General features: G+C 40.3%; 2 protein-coding genes across 3 annotated transcripts in view; both read left to right on the top strand.

Annotated features, from left to right (window-relative positions):
* The window catches only part of rab3ip (RAB3A interacting protein (rabin3)), a 28,182-nt gene extending 25,292 nt beyond the window's left edge, over positions 1 to 2,890 (top strand). For both annotated transcript variants that reach the window (XM_069904075.1, XM_069904076.1), the window contains one exon: positions 1,306 to 2,890. In XM_069904075.1, the coding sequence (XP_069760176.1) occupies positions 1,306 to 1,388 (83 nt within the window). In that variant the 3' untranslated portion in view covers positions 1,389 to 2,890. The remainder of the gene's footprint in view (positions 1 to 1,305) is intronic.
* Positions 2,891 to 8,243: 5,353 nt separating this feature from the next.
* Positions 8,244 to 13,976, top strand: part of LOC138745237 (myelin regulatory factor-like protein) — a 46,800-nt gene continuing 41,067 nt past the window's right edge. Inside the window, exons 1-3 of the mRNA XM_069902300.1 lie at positions 8,244 to 8,250; positions 10,396 to 10,464; positions 13,670 to 13,672. Of these exons, the coding sequence (XP_069758401.1) occupies positions 8,244 to 8,250; positions 10,396 to 10,464; positions 13,670 to 13,672 (79 nt within the window). The remainder of the gene's footprint in view (positions 8,251 to 10,395; positions 10,465 to 13,669; positions 13,673 to 13,976) is intronic.

The raw sequence follows: 13,976 nt of genomic DNA, 5'->3' as shown, positions 1-13,976 counted from the left end.
GACTTTGAAAAATAATTGTGAAAAGTTTCAGAACTTGAGGAAAAATAATGGGATAATTTACAATGGTTGCATGGAATGATATTTGTGACTTTGATTCTTCTTTATTTCAGTACTTTTGAGCCAAGAGATTTTAGAGTTTCAAATAGGTTGGGCAAAGAGGCATAGATTTGGGAAGGAACAACCTGACCATAGAAAATGAGTGGGGGATGTCACTGTAAGGGAAATGTGGACAAGGTGAGGACTTTGTATGAAGTGACAACCACGTTGAAACGGAAAGGACAGTATACAAAGCAGAGAAACCACTTTTAATATTGCCTTTTGGATTCCAGAAAGAATGTTGGTCAGGAGTGATTTAGTAAGAATAAAATCAAAAAAAGCAGAGGTGAACATGTAGAAAAGATGCAGAACATGAAGAGAGGGAGACAACTTGGAGAGAAGGTGGTGTAGATTCAGGCAGGAGTGAAACTTATGTCAGGTGTCACAGGGAGTGGAGGGAGGTGACGTAGACCACAGAATTCAGTCTTTCCCTTAATAAAATTGTGATTTTTACTAGAGGTAAAGCTCGAGGAGGGATTCAACAGAAATAACTGCTGAAGTACTGTGGCAAATACATAAACATTAAAAGTGGCTTCTCTGTTCTTGCATGTTGACCTTTTCCCTTTCAACGTGGTGGTCACTGCTTCACATAAAGTTCTTGCCTTGTCCACACTTCCCTTGAAGTGACATTCCCCCACTCATTTCTATATCCAATACCGTTGGTCAGATTGTTCCTTCATAAATCTATGCTTTTTTCAAACTCTTTGAAACTCTATTTAGAATCTCTTGCCTTGAAAGTACTGAAACATGAAACAAATTTAGAAGATAGTGTTGTTTTTTTTAAAGCTTCCTTGATTTAAACTCCTTTCTGCTTGCTTCATTCATACCAATTGTTCTTGCAGTTACATAGAGAAGCATAGAAAGGGCCCTTCAGCCCATCTCATCCCATGGACCCAGTCCCATTTGCCTGCCTCTCTAAGCCCTTGTCCATAAATCTATATAATTTGTATATTCATCTAATTTATATTGATATATGTTGGGTCAGTCTATGATTTTAATGACTCCATTAATGTAATGGCCAAAAGGTATGGCTTAGTGAATATTCCATTATATGTCATATTCTGACCACTCTGTGTCAACTATGTGGAAAAGTTAAAAAATCAAATGGATTTGTTCCGTGAAAATTCTCACTACAATGAAAATTTTCATCACATACTTAAAGCAAGAGACGTGCATGTTAATTGTTTTTGTTTACTGTTGTTTTTGCAGTTGAACAAATGTTTTGGGAAGTGATGCATCTGAGGAAGGAAATGTCTCTAGCCAAACTCGGATTTTACAAGGAAGAACTCTAAGATTCAACTATTGGCAAATTAAATGCATGAGCTTTGACTGATCAACAATCTGTTTCCTAAAGGTCCTTGCCCTATTATTTATTTTTCTTTTAAATAGGTCTACAATTTGATTGTTTTCCCCTCTCCAAGCCACTTGCACTTGGCAAGTGACAAAGGACTGTTTTCTTTCTCCATTGCAATTATTTAATTTTGTTATTTTTAGAACTGTTTTTGAGTATTTGCAACTGTATCAGTGGCACTGTGTAGAAAAGAAATGGGTGTAATGAAAGGAGTGGAATAAATGAGCTCGGTTATGTTATGAAATGTCTGCAGGAGAAATGATATTTTGTGTGTAATAGCTTTGTTAAAATAGTTTGATGGGATATATATTTTGGATGAGTGAATCAATTTTTCCATTTGAATTCAACCCGAGTTAATAAAGGTTTGGGTTATCAATATTTTTTTTACATTGTGCACTTTAGTGTATTTCTGAGAGCAAACTTTATTCAAATCTATAGCCAAACTAGTACATTAAAACAAGAAAAGACTAATATGAAAATCATCAATATAAAACATAAAAGGCAATAAAACATATTCTAGTAAAGGCGAGCTTGCAGATTCATATATTATCTATGTATAAAGATTTGTCATAACATGGATGACTTTGAAGAAATGAATAATGAGTGAACATTTTGAAATATCTCACCAATAGAGAGTACATTATTCTGATCTTTTTGTACTTCTCTATAATAGAACTGCAAAATTATCTATTAGAATTTGTAACTCATGGCCTTGAATGTCATTTCCCAAACATACCTCATTAACACAGAACAAATTTGGGGGATAAATTGTTTTTGATTAGGCATCCTGAGTGTTTTAATTGGACGAACATCTTTTCCATGAACAAAGTGTGCTTACTAAGTTTTTAAAATCAGCACAAGTGATTTTCTTTTTGTTATATTCCTGATCTTTTGATGTTAGGTAATGATTTTGACCCGGTTTCTTGTCACTTATGATTTTTAAAAATCTGTAAAACAGAAATCTTTTTAGTTTCTGGACACAATTTACCCAATTTATTTCAAGTCTCACTTCCTGTTCAACATGTATTTTCAATTTTGTTGGTTTTGTGAAAACAAGGCTTCTGCAATAATAGAACAAAACGATGCTGGAATTTCAAAATAAAGTCGGATGGCATCTGGAAGAGAAGCAATGTTTAATTTTGGTGAGCTTTTCATCGCATGGTGTTTTTTGTATGGCAAGATCTTGTATTTTTTTTCTGCAACTTTCTGTATTTGTTTTGGAATCCTGTAACACCATTTGAGGAATTGTGTGAAGGACAATCACTTCCTCCAGGCAATGAAATTTCAAAAGGCATAGGTACCAGCAGTTGGTTGAGGAGGGAATTGACATAATGAAGAGGGTGGCAGCTGAAATAAACATTTAGCTCAGTTTCTGCAATATGATTGCGACTGCAATTAATTTGGTCTATGTTTGAAAAGAAGGAAATAAAATGTTAAAAATAACATGAGTGTTTCTTCTTTGGTGCTTATAGCAGTGGTGGGCAACCTTTTTTAAAACCTTAAAAAAAAATCCCTATGCCGTAGGTGCTCAGTGATTAGTGTGGGATTACTTAGGGTGGTATGTGAGTGAAAAGAAAAAGTTTGAAAACCTTTGTTTTTATCATCCCTAATTGACTCGTCATGTGCACTGTTTCATAACCAAAGGAAATGGGCCAATGACAATTTTTCTTAAGCAAAATATTTCAGTAACAATTGGGTCAGTGGTTCTCAACCTTCCCTGTCCACTCACATACCTCCTTAAGCAATCACAGAACATTAATGGCATAGGGAATACTTACAGTGGAATATGAGTTTTTAAAAAAGGTTGCCCACCCCTGATCTACAATAACATATTTAAAGGTTTAAAAAAAGGTAAAGGTTCCATTATCGTCATGTAATACTACATTTTTTTAGAATGTAATGTACTTTAAATTCTTCAACTTTGTCTACTGTAAGGGAGACAGAATCCCCACTTTGTCCAGCACCCCTCACAAAAATGAGGCCCCAGCAAGGGACGAACTCGACCCCTGGTTTACAAGACCAGTGCTCTAACTACTGAACTATCGGAGTCTTTCTAAGTTGTTAATTAAATTAATGCATTTCATTTACAAGAAGGATTCATGAAATAGATTTTACTGGTGCTACTCCAAACAAGCATTTTTTTGGTAAAAGGTGCAGAAATTTTCAGGACCCCATTAAACAGTCACACTGAACTTCGTTGTGGACAGGGCACTACTGCTGAGCTCTTTAGTTGAACTTCCATTTATTTGGTCCTTTGATTTAAGCATGGCACAGGATTCCCAACTCCATTTCAAACAGGAATTTGTATTTCTATTGAGATGAAAGATGATTTTTTTTTGGTGCAGCGGTTAGCACAATACCTTTTCATTGTCAGTGATCGGGACAGGACTGGGGTTTGAATCCTGCTCGGTTTGTAAGGAGTTTGTACGTTCTCCCGTGTCTGCGTGGGTTTTCTCCAGGGGCTTTGGTTTCCTCCCACTGTTCAAAATGTACCAGGAACATAGGTTAATGGGGTGTAAATTGGGCAGCAGGGACTCCTGGGGCGAAATGGCCTGTTATCGTGCTGTATGTCTAAATTTAATTTTAAAATTAAACACTCAAGTGTCTGAATGTCAGAGCTGTTAAAGCTGCAGAATTGAGAGATCTGGAGTTGTCGCTCAAATGGAGTTGACTAAACTTCACTGAAGGAGCAAGCTGGATATAAATGATTTACTTGAGTTGTTGCTGTTCTTAGAAGTAACATGAAGAGCAGCATCTCAGTGTTAAATTCTATTTGCCACTTACTGGCCCACCTTCCCAAATGATCTATATCCTCTTGTGAAATTGGATACCATTCAATACTGTCCACAACACCAATCTTGCTGTCAGCAGTAGATTTAGTGTCAATATTGATTACAAACAGCAACTTCCAAATGTTGATCTAGCCACAAAAAGCATTAACATTTGTGTGTGTGTGTATATAGACTTAATTTGTCCTTGCAACACTGCATTTTCCATCCTGATTGGGTATCAATTGTAGGATGGTTACAAGATTGTGCATTTTTTAATTGGTTGAGGCTCAAGTTTTTTTTTTCCAAAAATTGTTAAATGATTCCTGTATTTGACTAAGACTTGAGCCTGATTTGCAAATAAATATAATTATGGCTGATCTTCTATTTTGATATAATGTCCCCTATCCTTAACTCCATTCCTCCAGATTCCTTTTCTTAATATTGTGACAGATTATGGTGTGCTTGTTTTGTACATTGATATGTTTTTGGGAGAAAAATTGGGGCAGGTTTTTTTTAGTGTAGGTTACATAGAAACATTTTAAAACCGATCTTATTTAAAATACTAGTTGGTGCCAAGCAAAAGCTTTGGAGAGTGCCCAAGAGGCTTCACTAATGGATTGTTGCTTACAAAAAGGCAACAGATGAAAGAACCTGTCAGAGCTGCAGACTGGAGTGGAATTTGCTGTTCTAAGAGGGTCATGTGGTTTTGCAAGCAGAGAGAGTCAAACAGTTTTTGTCGGAGAAAAAGGGATTTGAGTTCGGTAGTTTTACAGTCAGCAGCAGCAGCTGGGACTGGAACAGGACAAACTGGCAAGCTTGTGGAAAACCCCATTTGGAAGATTGGTTGTGAGTGCTTAGTTCAGCCTGGACAAAGTCCTTGTGGTTCATGCAAGAGGAGAGGACAGGCTGTCTAATGTTTCATGAAATAAGAGAAACAAAAAGGCACTCTCGTGACCTGAAAGAAAGAGGTTATCATCTGGAGAATCATGAGGGGGCAAGTTTCTTCGGCAAGACGCTGAAGTGGCTGATTAAAAAGGAATCAGTTGTGGGTGTCCAGTGAACAGCAAATCTCTCTCTGAAAACTGACAAGAACCTTCCTGAGTGGTAACCATTTACCTTTCAAGTACCAAAGCCCGGTGAACTTTATAAATGTTAAATTCTGTGCACAGTATAAGAATTGCCTTCAACCAGTGAACGGAGGAATGAGAAGTGAGATTGGACTGTGAATGAAATAACTTCTGAACTTACACACACATTACATACACGTGTGCTTAGAATGAGAAGGGAGTTAAATTAGGTTAGTTAAGTCAATAGTGATATGTTAAAGTGTGATTCTGTTTTCATGTTTAAAGATAATTAAAAGCAACTTTTGTTTAAGTCACCATTTGTCTTGGTGAATATCTATTGTTGCTGTGTTTTGTGGTCCTCTGGGCTCATAACAATATCAGAATATCTACTGTTTTTTGAATGTAGTCAGCCTGAGAACCAGTATTCCACAACCCCATCCTCAAGAATAATGAAGTTTTCACTCTGCTCAATCCTCTGTGACTTGACTCAGCCTGCGCTTGAGAACCTTGACTACCCCCTTCCTTCTCTCTCCCTCAACAGCGGGCATCCCTTCTTTGCATCCATCCAATTGAGAGGTTTAAATTTTTAGCCAGAGCAAAGCACAGAATAAATTGTATTTGAATATTTGTGCTTTTTCTTTTCTTCCCCATACCTTTAAACTGCATTTTGAAGTTTCACGTCGCAAAGCTGATTGTAGCAGCTGCCAGGCTGATGAGAGAAATCGCATGAGGGCATCGCTATTGCGACTAACTTTGCCACCCCCTTGGGGATGTTGCATCTGGTCAGGAAATTCAGCAGACACAGCGCCAGATGTTTGCTTTAAACCTGAACTGGGGAAGTAGCAGCAAGAATAGTAGCAAACAAAACAAAAACGCAAATGTCAGAAATTGCAGGTGGCTGAAAGGTGACCTTTGTAGAGGTACGTATTATCAAATCCACTTCACCCAGCACGTGCTCTGTTCTCACTGCTACCATCAGGAAAAAGGTATTGGTGCCACAAGACTCACACCACCAGGTTTAGGGACAGCTGTTACCCCTCCATCATCAGACTCCTCAACGACAAACTCAATCAGGGAGTCATTAAGGACTCTTGGACTTCATTGATTTTTTTCTCTCTGAATGTTCCAGTTTGTTTACATGTGTACATAGAGTATAGTTTTGCATGACCAATAAATGGTAAATCTGCAGGAAAAAAATCTCAGGTTTGCATGTGATATCATGTATGTACTCTGACAATAAATCTGAATAGACAGAGCAGAGATAAAACGAATACCTTGTATACTCATATAATGGTTGAATTTTTTGGACCAATTTTTCAGGTCAAATTTGAGGGATAGACTTACGCAGATCATACTTCTGACCACAGAAAGTATCTGCATCGTTCAAGGCATTGGCATAGACATATCTAGGGTATGGCAGGTGGGGCAGAGACCAGGCACAAATATTGGGGGGGGGCACAGTCCTCACCTTACCTGCCCAATACCACTTACTTTTGAGTGCCCTGGAGTACTGCTCTGGGCCAGCATTTCATTGGGCTGCTTATTGGGGCTTCAGGACCGCTGGCCACAACCCTTCGGAGCGGCAGGGCCATGACAGCTGATGGCAGCAGTGCAAGTCACAAACGGCACCCACACCTCGCAGTTGGTCCACTGGAATCCCTCTGCCAGTGCCAGGGAAACAGGCACAGACTCTGCAGAGTGAGTGAGTATGGTTTTTGTAAATTTTTTGTGACACTTGAATTTAAAGCATGTTGATGATAGCTTGTGTACAGTGCATGACTGAAAAGGACAATATGTCTGAAGATTTATTCGACTGAATTACTGTTTCACCAGTCACAGCACTGCCAATCAAGGATTCACCCCACCCGCATCCATTAAATGTGCACCTTGCATTGGTCAATTTAAATCCCTTTGTACTCGGCCCTTGTGCCATAAGGCCCATTGGCCTTTGCAATTGGCTTGACCTTGATGCCACTGAGTCATTGATTGGCCCCTATAAATTATGTGGGCTGGGAGCTTGGGCTCCCCCAGTCAGCCCGCTTGTGTTTGGCCAACTTGACATTGAGCCATTGGTATCCTGTAAATGATCTGGGCTAGGACCCCCCCCCCCCCCCCCCCCCCACCACACTATAAAGGACACCACGTGTGCTCCAATTGCCTTCTTTGTTATCGTTGGGACTCAATCTTAGGACCACGCTGTGCTCAATTCGAATAACCTCTTTGTCATTGGGACAACCCTGCTTCGTGTGTGTGTGTGTGTGTGTGTGTGTGTGTGTGTGTGTGTGTGTGTGTGTGTGCACGCCTGACTAAGTCAGTCAAGGGGTGGCGTGGGAGTGAGACTGGCAGGTAGCATATTTGTTTTCCTTGATTGTTGTACAGGGTACCCACTTGGTGTGTGTATGTGTGCGTGTAGTATTTTTATTACTGTATTAAATTTTCAGCCCAATTGGAGGCCAATACTGCGGAGGATCTCACCAGAGTGTCCCTCTGGCACCGACACCGGACTGCTTCAGCCTTTCGGGGCCATTCTTCAGGCACCTCGCAGTGCCAGTGGCTTGTGGAATCCATGGCCACCTTCCTTACCCCCCAGCAGCTGGAACCACTCTGCCTGCACTGGAGGAGGCCAGCGCGGGCTGCCTGGTGAGGTGCCATGTATGGGCTTTCTGTGCTGCCGTGTGGTATGGTTCAGTGGTTCTATGATTATTAATGGTTAATAATGTCACGGAGATTCAGCTTCCACGCAAGTCTGAGCCGAGGTCTGCGGCGTCTTCCTCCTGCTCATCCTCATCACCCGATTCAGTAAGTAGTAAGAGCACTTAGAGCAGGCAATGGAATAGGGGACTGGAGTGGAGTGTAACCCAGAATATTCCAAGTGAGTCGACGTTGACCAACCTTAAGTTATCAGCAGGAGGTCAAGGGCACAGAAGCCATGAACTGAACATTCCAGCCAGGAACAGAATGGCAGGTAAGAAACACAGACTTCTAATACATTAATGCCACATGTGTGTAATTTACGGGGATACGTCACGTGGCAGTGGCACAGTTAGTGTGTGGTGGTTTTTGTGTGTTTTTTTAAAAATGGGGGCCCTGATGTCTCTGGCAGCCCGGGCTGCCAACTGGGCATCAGAAACTCGGGTAGCCAGGACCTAGGTGAGGGTTTGCATCAGAGCATTTGGAGCTCGATGGGTGGGCAGCCAGGATGAGGTGGCCCACGGACCCTTGTGCTTGCTGCCTGCTCACCAGAGCTCCCAATGCCCTGACCGTAGGTTCTCACCTAGGTCCTGGCTGTCTGCCCATCTGAGCTCCTGATGCCCTGACCACAGACTCTCTCCTAGGCCCCGCCGCCAGGCCATCCAAGCTTCCAATGCCATGAAATATGCAGGTACCTTTCATTGGACATTGGGAGCACCAGTGGGCTGGCAGCTGGGGCATCAGGAACTTGGATGCACAGGTGGTTGGGGTGTCAGGAGCTCGGTTGGGTGGTCAGTTGGAGTGTCGGGAGCTTGGATTGGCAGGTGGTCATTGCGGCAAAGGTTTGGATGGGAGGGCGGTCGAGGCAAGGGTTCATGGTCGGGGTGTCTGGAGCTTGGATTGTGGGGGGGGGGGGGTGGTCGGAGCCAAAAATAGGCAGGTGGACACTTACTGTATTTTACTTTCCCATTCAGTGCATGAAATCTTTCATTTTTAAAACTTCAAATGTGATTTTTGGTCCAATAAAATGGGGGTGGTTGACTATTACACAGGATTTGTCATCATAATCTTTTCCCCTGGGTAAGCGACTTTAAAACTAGTGGTTTAAGGTGAGAGGGAAGATTTAAAGGGGACCCAAGGGGCAACTATTTCACATAGTGAGCAGCGATGTACATGGAGTAAACTGCGAGAGGAATTGGTGGAGGTGGGCACAATTGAGACATTTGAAGGCCATTTGGATGGGCACGTGGATGGGGAAGGTTTAGAAGGATATGGGACAAATGCAGCCAAGTAGGATTAACTTCGGCCACATGGTTAGCATCTGTGGAAACAAAACAGGTAAAGTTTCTGGTCGAAGATGATAGTCAAGAGCTAGGAAGGGAAGAGAATGAGAACTGGTGTGGATGTCTCTGTTGTGGTACAAATGGGATGATCAGGGAATAGGCTATCAAGCTGATCTGCGTACAGCATAGAAACAGACCCTTCAGCCCATCTAATCTGTGCCAAACCATTATTCTGCCTTGACCCATCAAGCTACATCTGGACCATCGCCTTCCATACTTCTCCCCCATCTCCCATCTATATCCAATATTGCCGTACATATACATAAATATTACAACTCTTGCATTATTTTGTCTGTGTTCTGGCTCTTGAACCACTTCATTTCCTCATGTTCATCTTCCCTCCATGGTCATCCTATTTTTACCCTGTTTGGGATATTTCCTCATCCCAGCCGCCCTGCAACTTAATGATCTTTTTTTTATGTGGCCATTTATAACGAAGGATCTTTGGCATGAAGCATTTACTTGGTTTAATTTCCCACAGATGTGACCTGAGCAGTTTTTATTTTTGGCAAAAATAATGGGCTTAATTATCCAAGAAGGTAGTGGCCTATTTTCAACACTGTCTTGAAACTGTTTTCTTTCTTTCCCCTCCTTTGTAAATTATTCTATCGATAAATACACAAGCCAGATATCTATTGAATGAATCGAGTAGTTTATCAAGTGCATAAATTCTGTTTCTTGCACAAGAGCGTCACTGCCCTCTGCCATAAAACCTAATTGCACCAATGTGAATACTGAAACGAGGAAAAGGCTTGAAGCGACTGGTCAAAGGTCTTCAAAGTTTTGAAAATGAAAGATTTCATGCATTGAGTGGGTTCATTCAAGCATTTGCGCCAAAGGACTTAATGAAAACTTTCCAATTGGCAAGTGTACAGTTACCATGAAAATTGGGTTGTGATTTTCAACCAAAAATTGGAAGCGGTGAAGGTCAATTGGGCGATGATAAATTGTGCAAGCTCGTGCCTGAAACCTGTACAAATTCAGAAGTGTTCTGCATACAAGGATGCCTCTTGTGCAGTTCGTGGAACGCGAGATGGAATTCGATTGTATTCTGAATAGCTGAACTCTATTGGAAGGAATTTCAGTTTTGAGACTCAACATGGATGTCTTGGGAGAAAATGAAGCCCTGCAGCAGTTTTTCGATGGTAAGAACTTAGAATATTTTCTGCAAAGGCAGTGCTCAACTTTATAAGCATTTAAAAAAAAATGCTGTGTCATTGTGTCATATTTGGTTGACCACTGTGAATGGTCAGAAATGAGAAAAGATGGAGGGTATTGCAAAATGCAGTGATGAATCCTGCTTTTCTGAATTGCCAATGTACATTGTTTACACTCCTGTATTTTCCCCCATGTGTTATCCCATTAACCTTGTGCAGTGGTGTACAATCTGTGGGTTTTCGTGTCACTTTCGGCAAAATGTGTGGCCTGTTAATTGAAAGCCCTTGAAATCCTCCACTAATTTCAATTCTTATTAAGGGTTTATTTGGCTCAGTTGCAAGCTGTATCAAAAGGAGAAACATTTCCAAATGTTTGTGTCCAGAGGAAAAAAAACAATCCAGAAGGAAACCGACATTGTCTGTCGTCTGTCGATCATTACACATATGATGATTTAATTATTTTCTGGGATAACTTTATTTTGGGTGAAAAAACGAGGCCTCCTTAAAGGATTCTTTGATTGAAGGTCAAAATCATTGTTTAATACTGGAACTCAATTGAATAATCAAATTCAAGTCATTTCCTATTACGGTGGAGATGTGCTTTAATCCCACAAACTACACATTAAACAATTTTGAGACTTTATAAATATCTTTTTGGATGCCTGAACTTGACCTGAGTGAAATGAGATTGATTTTCTGCCTGTAATTTACACACAATATTTCTCTGAAGAAATAGCCCTACTTTTTCTGTATTTTGTTTTCCCCAATGCTTTAAACAGGCTTTACTGAATAAATGGACTTGATTACTGTATAATAGATGCTTTGCTGTGAGCCCTGTCTTCAAATCTTTGGCAGTATTGGCAATGTGCATGGTGAACTCTATAATCTGTACTTGGCTATGGTACCGTAATCTTTTCAAAGAATTCAGCAGGCTCTTTCAAAGCCATGTTGCAGACGGCTATTTAGCCCCAGTTTCTTGCTAGTCATCCCTGATATTTTCTAGCAAGATTTCTATAGCAAACCTATTGACTACACTGATAGCCAATGGGTTAGAACTTGGGAGGACAATTCACTGCAAAAAAAAAAGGAAAGAAGCTAAACTGCAGCAGTTATTTTCAGAGAAAATTCAGGGCGGAGGGTAGTTGCATTTAAATAATGCGGAATTAGCCTGTTGCTTCCACTCTGGTTGTTACCTTGACCCCATTTGTCCATTTTGAATATCCATACCTCAGTTTTCCCTCTGGTCACCGAGAACCATCTCCAGCCAAGCCAATTGCAGGAAAAATACCTTTGGATCCAGAAGTCTGGTCTGATCTCAGCTCCCTTTATTCTTTCTGAAGTCGTTCTGCATATTCCTCAACATTACTACCAACCAACTGTTCCACTAAAGATCATGCCTCAGAGATGGGGAAAAAAAATGAAAAGACAAATGTGAAGTAACCGTGGCATTTGTTTATACTCCGAGAATGCATTGAATCTGTTCTGAGGAATGCTTCAGCAGTTCAATGCCATCTCTTTGTGGCTCTCTTACCCTCATAAAAGGATTAAACAATTTGCTGCAGCCAGTTTCCTACCAGTTTGTCTTGGCTTTTTAGTAGCTTTCATAAACCTAAATGGAGCACATAACCTCCACCAATTCTTCAGGCAATCTCTGTTAATATTTATAAAGCTATGTGAGCAGTCTGTGTCTGGGAATGATTAAATTCAGACTGTTTCAGCTCACTCCAAAGTGGTGTCAGAGGGTGAAGGAATAAAACAAAATCTACACATTTCTGACGCCAATTTTTACTCCATAGGTTGAATGAAGTGGAGAAATTATTGGTTCTCCTTAAATCTCTCTTTTGATTGTTTTATAGTTGACAATTAAAAAAAATAAATAAATGAAGGACTTTTACATCCAAAGGTGTAACACAGTAGTTCTCAACCTTTTACTTTCCCCTCACATACCACTTTAAGTATTCCCTATATGCCATCGGTGCTCTGTGATTAGTAAGGGATTACTTAAGGAGGCATGTGGGCGGGAAGAAAAAGGTTGAGAGCCACTGTTTAATCGTATCTCATTGATTCATTATGTGCATGGTTTCATAACTCAAAAAGGAAATGGGCCAATGGCAATTTTTCTCAAGCCAAATATTTCAGTAACAATTAAGTCTATATCAATGGTTCTCAGCCTTCCCTTCCCACTCACATACCACCGTTAACTAATCTCTATGTTATCGGTGCTCTGTGATTAGTAAGGGATTGCTTAAGGTGGCATGTGAGTGGAAAGAAAAAGGTTGAGAACCACTGGTGTAACATTTGAAGAAAAATGTTCTTTGTCGTGAGTTTCCTATTTTACTTCAGAAAAATATCTTAAATGTGAGTTAACACCTGAACACGTGTGAAATTTTCTTTTGGAATGTATTTGCCTTTTTAACCTACAGATTCAATATTGATGAACCTGTCTTGTATCCATGCAAATCCATTTACTTTCCTGTGCTCAGTACATGTGAATTATACTGATATAAAATCTTGTTTTCTTACTGATGTAATGGAAATAAATATGTTAGTTGACTATTGTATAATTCTACCTTTGCCCGTGAATCTTAATTAATGAAGGCATCATACTAATGGGATCATGAAGAAGGCACATCAGCGTCTTTTCTTCCTCGGGAGCTTGCGGAGGTTTGGAAACTTTGGTAAACCTACAGATTTGTAGTGGAAAGTGTGCTGACTGGCTGCATCATGGCCTGGTGTGCAGCCACCAATGCCTCTGAGTGGAAAGCCCTGCAAAAAGTAGTGGATGCAATCCAGGACATCACAGGAAAAGCTCTCCCCACCCTCGAGAGTATCTACAGGGAACACTACCGTGGGAGAGCAGCAGCAATCAGCAAGGATTCACATCATGCAGGACATGGTCTGTTCTTGCTGCTGCCATCAGGAAAGAGGTATAAATGTCACAGGACTCGTACCTCCAAGTTCAGGAACAGTTACTCCCTCTCAACCATTAGACAACAGCCTCAGAGACTCATTTAAGGACTCTTTGCTCGTTATTAATTGCTGAATATTTATTTTTCTGTATTTACAGTCAGTTTGTCTACAATTTTTCTTTTGTGTACATTTGTCTTTTGTACAATTTTTTTTTCTTTGAGTACAGTTTACAGTTACCAATAATTAAAAATTCTGCCTGGTCTTCAGGAAAAAGAATCTCAAGGTTGTTCGTGTTGTCATGTATGTACTCTGACAATAAATATGACCATATAGTGATTTAATTTAATCATATCATCTAAACACCTCGATTACTTTGCAGCAGGACCCTTCTACTGCCTTATTAGAAAAGACATGCATATGAAAGTTAAACAAATACAGTAAATCCCCCTGGTATCTGGCTCCTATGGGGATTGGTAGATGCCGGATAAGTGAATTTTCCAATTGCTTGAGATTGTATGTTGAATAGATTGGCAAACTAACAGTGAGGTGCGCTAATTTTAAAATTTTGTATTTCTTACCTATTTACTTTC

The sequence above is a fragment of the Narcine bancroftii genome, chromosome 11, assembly GCF_036971445.1.
Source record: "Narcine bancroftii isolate sNarBan1 chromosome 11, sNarBan1.hap1, whole genome shotgun sequence".
NCBI classification, from domain to species: Eukaryota; Metazoa; Chordata; class Chondrichthyes; order Torpediniformes; family Narcinidae; genus Narcine; species Narcine bancroftii.
This window is presented reverse-complemented; position numbering and strand designations above follow the sequence as displayed.